This window comes from Ascaphus truei, chromosome 1 (genome assembly GCF_040206685.1).
Source record: "Ascaphus truei isolate aAscTru1 chromosome 1, aAscTru1.hap1, whole genome shotgun sequence".
NCBI lineage: Eukaryota > Metazoa > Chordata > Amphibia > Anura > Ascaphidae > Ascaphus > Ascaphus truei.
In genome coordinates, this window is record NC_134483.1 from 506,806,915 (window position 1) to 506,814,642 (window position 7,728).

General features: G+C 41.7%; 1 protein-coding gene and 1 non-coding gene across 2 annotated transcripts; both read left to right on the forward strand.

Annotated features, from left to right (window-relative positions):
- Positions 1–2,477: 2,477 nt before the first annotated feature.
- Positions 2,478–2,561, forward strand: TRNAL-UAA (transfer RNA leucine (anticodon UAA)). Its single transcript has one exon. It is a non-coding gene; the product is annotated as a tRNA-Leu (tRNA).
- Positions 2,562–5,717: 3,156 nt separating this feature from the next.
- On the forward strand, positions 5,718–7,025 carry LOC142463022 (uncharacterized protein F54H12.2-like). The gene has a single exon (XM_075565262.1). The coding sequence runs from the start codon at positions 5,718–5,720 to the stop codon at positions 7,023–7,025; it is 1,308 nt and encodes a 435-aa protein (XP_075421377.1).
- Positions 7,026–7,728: the final 703 nt, after the last annotated feature.

The window sequence follows — 7,728 nt, forward strand, 5'->3', positions numbered from 1 at the left end:
CTGGTGTCCCGCGATGTGGGGGACGGCGGCAGGGGGTTCCGGGGGACCCGGCGGACCCGGAGAGGAGAGGGGGAAGCCGCGATCGGCGGGCCTCTCCTCCGCTGCTTCGGCGCGCGCCCGGCACCCTCCGGCGCGCGCCAGGTAACTGCTGCGGCCGAGAACGGGCAAATGCTCGAATAAACTCGGCCGCAGCAGTATATATGGGAGAGTGTGTGTGTGTGTGTGTATATATGGGAGAGTGTGTGTGTGTGTATATATATATGGGAGAATGTGTGTGTTTGTGTGTGTATATATGGGAGAATGTGTGTGTGGATATGGGAGAGTGTATGTGTGTATGGGACTATGGGGGGGTACCTCTGGTGTCACACACAATCAGTCACCCCCCCAGTCGGTCAGTCACCCCCCCCCCAGTCAGTTACCCCCCCAGTCAGTCAGTCACCCCCCCAGTCAGTCAGTCACCCCTCCCCCAGTCAGTTAGTCACCACCCCCCAGTCAGTCAGTCATCCCCCCCTCTCTGGTCTCCGCCGTCTCCCCTCTCTCTGGTCTCCGCCGTCTCCCCTCTCTCTGGTTTCCCCCGTCTCCCCTCTCTCTGGTCTCCCCCCGTCTCCCCTCTCTCTGGTCTCTCCCCTGTCTCCCCCCTCTCTCTTTCTCTCCCCTCTCTTTCTCTCTCCCCTCTCTGTCCCTGTCTCTCTCCCCTCTCTGTCTCTGTTCCCTCCCTCTCCCCTCTCTGTATCTGGATATCTTATTTACCCTATATATCTTAACTTTCCTATACTACACCAAAATAACCTATACTGCTTTCTACCTGATTTGACTCTCAAGCTTCAGACGGGAGACATCGGAATTCCACCCTAACCCAGAAGACAGGTAGAAAACACCTCCCCTCAAACTTATAACATTGCGGGAATGAGGTACCTGGACATCGAGGGACTGCGGATCAGGTAAGATCCCAGGTGGGATTGCTGCTTTAGATATTGTGAAGTGGGGGCATCCAGACACTGGATAAAGGGTGCAAGAAATTAGTCATTCACATCTGGCTTTTTTTGTAAATCCGACATTTATACACACACACACACATGCAACCAGGACTAATTGTAGTATAATGTAATACAATAAATAAACTTATGTCAACAACGAATGTTGTTCTTACCAGGAATTTATTCTATTTTTATTTTTTTTAAAGCGGGCCTGGGGGCGGGACTAGGGCTAGGTTGGGGGGCGGGACTAGGATGGGGTTGGGGGCGGGGCTAGGACGGGGTTGGGGGCGGGACTAGGACGGGGTTGGGGGCGGGACTAGGTGGCGAGTAGTTTTTGTTGTTCGGCGAGTAGATTTTTGGGTGATTTGTCGACCACTGTATACAGTATAAACAATAACATGTATTTGTTCAAATATGTTTTTCTAAGGTACATTAAAAACATTTTATTCATTGTTGCCACCATTATTTATTGGAATGGTGACAATGGGAATCGGTTACCTAAATTCCAAATTGGAGAATTTGTCATTTGGTCAAAAGTAACATCTTAAGTAATTGGCACTGTTTTTATTCACGTGATGAGCCACAGCACACAATACTTTTCCTCTTCTATATATGGGTAATACATCCTACTACAGTATGGCATTTAGTGTGCCCTTAAAATAAATCCTTTATCAATTAAAGATTTTGGTACAGTTTTTGGTTAACAAGAAGAAAGCAAGTTTTTTTTTTTAAATGAACCTCAATCCAATTGGAAACGTCAAATTGCAGATACTTTCAAAGTAATTACAAATAGAAATCGAGACCTGTACTGTATGCAACGAAGTCTACAGGTGATCATTTCTCTTATATTTCCCTCTAATTTATCTCACTGCAGAGACTATAAATAGGACACACACACACACAATCTACATAAGTAGTAGGGAGGCATACATTATGTCAAACTTTTTTTGACAGGTACCACGCCCCCTTTTCCCCTAAGCCCCGCCCCCTTTTGGCCTTAAACCCGCCCTATGTCCCGCCCCTTCCGTATCCGGTCCCGCCCCATCCGTATCCGGCCCCGCCCCCTGCGCATTTTTAGGTTGCCGCCCCCTGCGCCAAAAAAACGCGGTTGACGCCCCCTACGCCAAAAAAACGCAGTTGACGCCCCCTACGCCAAAAAAAACGCAGTTGACGCCCCCTAAGCCAAAAAACCGCGGTTGACATCCCCCAGACTCCATTTTTTATTATGATGTGCATTTTTTATTCTTTTTTGTGATTGGTGCGTACTGTTGACGTAGATTGGAGGGGGCGTATACATACGCGGGGCATGTCCGGGCATGTTTATAGGCTTTTGGGGCATGCCCGAACATGTTTTTTTCATACTGGGGCATGTCTGGACATGTTTATTCTGAAATAACGCCGTGCGCATGTCAGAAAAGTTCAAATGACGTTGAAAAGAGGGCGTAGCATTTTTTTTTAAATTCAGACAGAATACGGCTTTAAGAGGCTAAACCCTCAAGTGTCAGGGTGGCCGAGTGGTTTAAGGCGTTGGACTTAAGATCCAATGGACGTATGTCCACGTGGGTTCGAATCCCACCCCAGACATAATATTTTTATATATTTTTTTTTTATTTGTATATATATTTTTTATTTGTATAGAGACGGTACAGGGATTAGCCGCAACAGTCGGGGGTTACATATAAATAAAAAGCACAATTGTATGAGTCAAAAATTGCTTATTTTATTTTTTAAAAGATAACACAGTTTTCACCAGGAAATAATTACAAGACGTATTTACAAGTAAAAAAGTAAAACGGCTGTTAAGGCCTTAATAGACTAAAATCATCTAGAGGCGTTGAGTTAGTACGATACATAGTATAGAGGGACAGCAATACAATGTCTTATTTTACAGAGGGAAAAAAAAAAAAAAATTAAACAGCTTATTTACAGTTTCAACCAGGCAATAATTACAATTCGTATTTACAAGTAAAAAAGTAAGTGAGTCATTTCAAAAGTCTTTGAAAAGCTTTTCATAGCAATTGATGCAATAACCTCATTAGCAGATGTTGTGGGGCCATAGTAAAAAAAGTAAATAAGTCATTTCAAAAGTCTTTGAAAAGCGTGTCATAGCAATTGACGCAATAACCTCATTAGCAGATGGTGTGGGGTCATAATGACAAGAAGCTAGACAAACACCATGGTTGTTAACTGAGTGCAGAGGTGTCGTGGGAACAGCCTCATTAACAGCGGTAAATAAGGCATTTCAAAAGACTTGGAAGAGCCTTGAACTGCGGGAGATTGTTTTAAACAGAAGCTGAAAACACCATAGAAGCATTATATTGTTTTATGAAATACTATTAAAGAATGCATAGCCATACAAGCTCAAAAAAAGCGGATGCACAATTACGAAAAATATATTACACGCCGAAAACGCCTGGTTCCTTTGGCGGCATACAGAGTTTAAATAATGCAGCACAAAAATACGGTATTTCAAACGCAACGGTCAAAAATTATCTTTCAGAGCAAGATGTCTATACGTTATACAAACCGGCGCGAAAAAATTTCAAAAGGAATATGATTTTAGTGTCCAATATCGATTCGCAGTGGCAAGCCGACCTCGTATCAATGATTGATTTTGCCAAGTGTAACGACGGAAATCGTTATATTTTGACCGTTATCGATATTTTGTCAAAATACGCCTGGGCAAAATTGTTGCAAAATAAAAAAGGGTTAAGCGTCGCTAATGCGTTACAAGAGATTTTTTTAGAGGGAAGGGTGCCTCAAAAGTTACAAACTGACGGGGGTAAAGAATTCTTGAATAAGAATGTTAATTTACTGCTCCAAAAATATGGCGTTAACAGGTTCATCGCCGGCAACGCCGTTAAGGCAGCCATTATTGAACGCTTTAATAGGACATTAAAAACGAAAATGTGGCGTTTTTTCACAGCACATAATACGCACAGGTACAGCGATGTGTTATCAGACTTAATATACAGCTATAACCACACGCCACATCGCACCATTAAGTGTGCGCCAAAGGATGTAACACAAGCGAATTCTCTCACCGTTTGGAATACTATTTATAGGTCACATGTATGTTCTAAGAAACTTAAGCCACTTTTAAAAATTGGAGACCACGTTCGGATATCAAAATATAAAGGAGTTTTTACAAAGGGTTATGAACAGTGCTTTACAGATGAAATATTTATTATTGCTGATGTACGCACGAAAGGCGTAAAACCGCTGTATAAGATCACAGATAGCGCTGGTGAGGCCATAGAAGGCTCATTCTACGCTGAAGAGATACAAAAAATACCAAAGATTTTAAATCGCGTTTACAGAATTGAGAAGATATTAAAACAAAAAAGCGTAAGGCGTAAAATCGTCTACTACGTTAAATGGTGTGGATACCCTACAAAATTCAACAGCTGGATAGAAAAAGCACAACTAACTCGTTTGTAAAAAGACGTCACCATGGAGGATATTGCCTTTTATGTAACGCTGCCTAGTAATGCGTCATACGAAACGTTCCCCCAAAATGACATTTCTAATTATACGACAAAACTAGCCAAGCCCATTATTTTAAAAGGTGAATGGGAGGTTGCTTTAACAGAAATACAGTATCCGCATACTTGGAATACATTTGAAAACGTGGACGGTAACGTATCTGTAACACAACTAAGACCGCCGTTACGGAATGCTGCGCCAGACAGCACATTACATGTATCAACGCTAAACGCCATTAAATCAAACTTCATGGTAAAAGCGGGGTATTATAGTGATATTAATGAATTGGTTAGGTCTATTAACGAGGCGATGGCCATCAGTAAAGTGAAATTGAAATATGACGACTTTGAAAGAACAGTATCTGTTCCGGGTTCACATCGCTTTACAGCCTCAGAGCGTATGATGAACATTCTAGGCATGGATTCTAATAATATCGATAAAATTGAAAAATGTGATAAAATATGTGCAGATATAAAAAACGGCTTTTATACAATATTTGTTTATACCGATATCATTATGCATCAACGCGTAGGTCACAGTTTTGTCCCCCTACTGCGGACTGTTGAAATCACCGGCAATAATAATGATATCATTACGCAGCGCTACATAAAGCCTGATTACATACCCGTCAGTAAATATCACATCGATTGCATTACAATCGAGATAAAGAACGACCAAAATAAGAACGTCTCATTCAAGTACGGGAAGGCCATTGTAAAACTGCACTTTCGCCCGCGCAAAGGCTCTCTGTATTGAGGGACCGGCAACATGGTGGCTGTTAAAAACTATGGAGAACCACAGGTTTACAGTATGTACTATAGAGCACAAGCGGGAAATGGCTTACAGGGCTTTCATGGGAGCCCTTATATGTACGGCCGTGGATTAGCAGGCGTTTTCCGCAGTCTCTTTAGACGGGCGGTGCCTTTATTCAGGCGCGGCTTTGATATTGTAAAACCTCATGTAAAAACTGCAGCACTAAATATCGCTAGAGATGTTGTGGGTCGTGTTTCAACCGCTGTGACGAATAAAATGGGTGGTGCAGCACAAGACGGATCAGGACTCGTGTACATCAGTAGAAGCAGTGCTAAAGGCAAACGCAAGCGCAGCGTTGCATTCCCACCCAGCACAACCCGTTATCAAAACAAAAAGAACAGTCGCAACGTCAGAAAGAAGAAAAAAACCTCGCGACAGAACTTAAACGACATCTTTTGATTCATTTGACAAGACAAAAAAATAAATAAAAGTTATTTCAGCATGGCGTTTATTCACACCAACTCCATAGAATGCGCTAAATCTGAACTGGATATCTTTGAAATACAGCCTACACAGACGAGCATAGAAAAAAGTCTGTATGTGGAAATACAACCGTTGGCCGCCCTTTCAGAAACGGCACCGTTGGAGTTTTATATCGCTGGCAACGGGGAACATTATTTCGACCTCAATAATACTTTGATTTACATTACGTGTAAAATCGTCAAACAGGACAATACACCGATTGCTGATGGAGCACGCGTGAGTCGAATCAATTATCCGATAGCAACGCTTTTCAATCAGTTAGATGTAACTTTGGGGGACAGACTCATATCGCAATCCAATAACCTGTACGCATATCGGGCGTATATTGAAACAATTCTGAACTATAGCGCTGATGCATTATCCACGCAGTTTACCACCGGTTTATTTTACAAGGATACAGCGGGGCAACACCAAACCCGCACAGTGGGTGGTGATAACCATGGTTTTACAAAGCGTTCCCAAATGACAGAACGTGGTAAAGCCGTAGAATTACTGGGACATCTACATAGCGATATATTTTTTCAAGAGAAACTTATACTGAACGGTCTGGACTTAAAAATTAAACTCACTAGAAATAAAGATACATTTTGTTTAATGTCTGCTGAGGCTGAGCCGTTTAAGATTCAAATTCTAAACGCGTCGCTGTTTGTCAAAAGGGTGCAAATTGCGCCGGCTGTGCGCATAGGTCATGCGCAGGGGCTTTTAAGCGGCAACGCAAAATACACTATCGACCGTGTGGGGATGAAAATTTATAGCATCGCGGTCGGAAGTCGCGTATGCAATCTAGAAAACCTGTTTTTGGGTCAATTACCCAAACTGGTCATTATAGGATTCGTTGATAATGACGCTTTTTCTGGTGCTTACGATAAAAACCCCCTTTGTTTCAAACACAACCATGTGAATTTTGCAGCGCTGTATTTAGACGGCGAACAAATACCGACAAAACCGTTTCAACCAGACTTTGAGAATGCTAATTCTATTAGAGAATACATGGCCCTGGTACAAATTGCCGGTAAACAAAATGCAGACGCTGGATTTCTCATTAATCGTGAAGAGTATGTTGAGGGGTACACGCTATTTGCGTTTGATTTGTCACCCGATCAGGAACGCGGTGGTCACTTCTCACTAATTCGCAATGGAAACCTGAGGGCTGAAATACGCTTTTCAAGGGCTCTGGATAGAACCGTTAATATTATTGTGTACGGCGTTTTTGATAACGTTATTGAGATAAATCAGAGAAGAGAAGTGTTATATGACTTTCTCTGAATAAAAAAAAAAAAGAATGAATACCGTGCAAATAACACAGTTTTTAAGCGCCGATCGATTCACCCGTGGATTGTTTCAAGGAGTTTACCCCTGCGATTTATTACCCCGTCGCGCGCTGACAAATGCACCCACATGTTTCATCATAAATACACATCCTCATAACGGTCCTGGTGAGCACTGGTTGGCGATTTGTTTTGATACAGATGGTTCTGGACATTTTTTCGACTCATACGGATTATCACCAAAAAGTGAACTCTTTCCTAAAGAAATTTTACAGTTTTTAAATACGAACGTGAATCGTATAACGTTTCAGAACGCACAGTTGCAAGATACTTTGTCTTCTGTCTGCGGTGAATTTTGTATTTTTTTCATTCATCACATGTGTAAAGGTTTAACATTTGAAGAGATCTTAAAAAGTTTCACTAATGATTTAAAAAAAAAATGACCGCATAGTCGCTAATTTTGTGAGAAAGCGTATGAGCCATTTTAAGCGGCGATATGTACACATTGACTGTACACAAAAATGTGTGGCCTGTTATAAAAATATATAAGGCCATTTTTTTAAAAACATGTGTCTGATGTGTAATGTTTAATAAAAGACTAATTATATTATACACTGCCAACAATGTCTTGTTTTGTTTTATTTTTATGGTCTTTTGCAGCACTTTGATAATATAGATAAGTTAGTAAAAAATAAATAAAT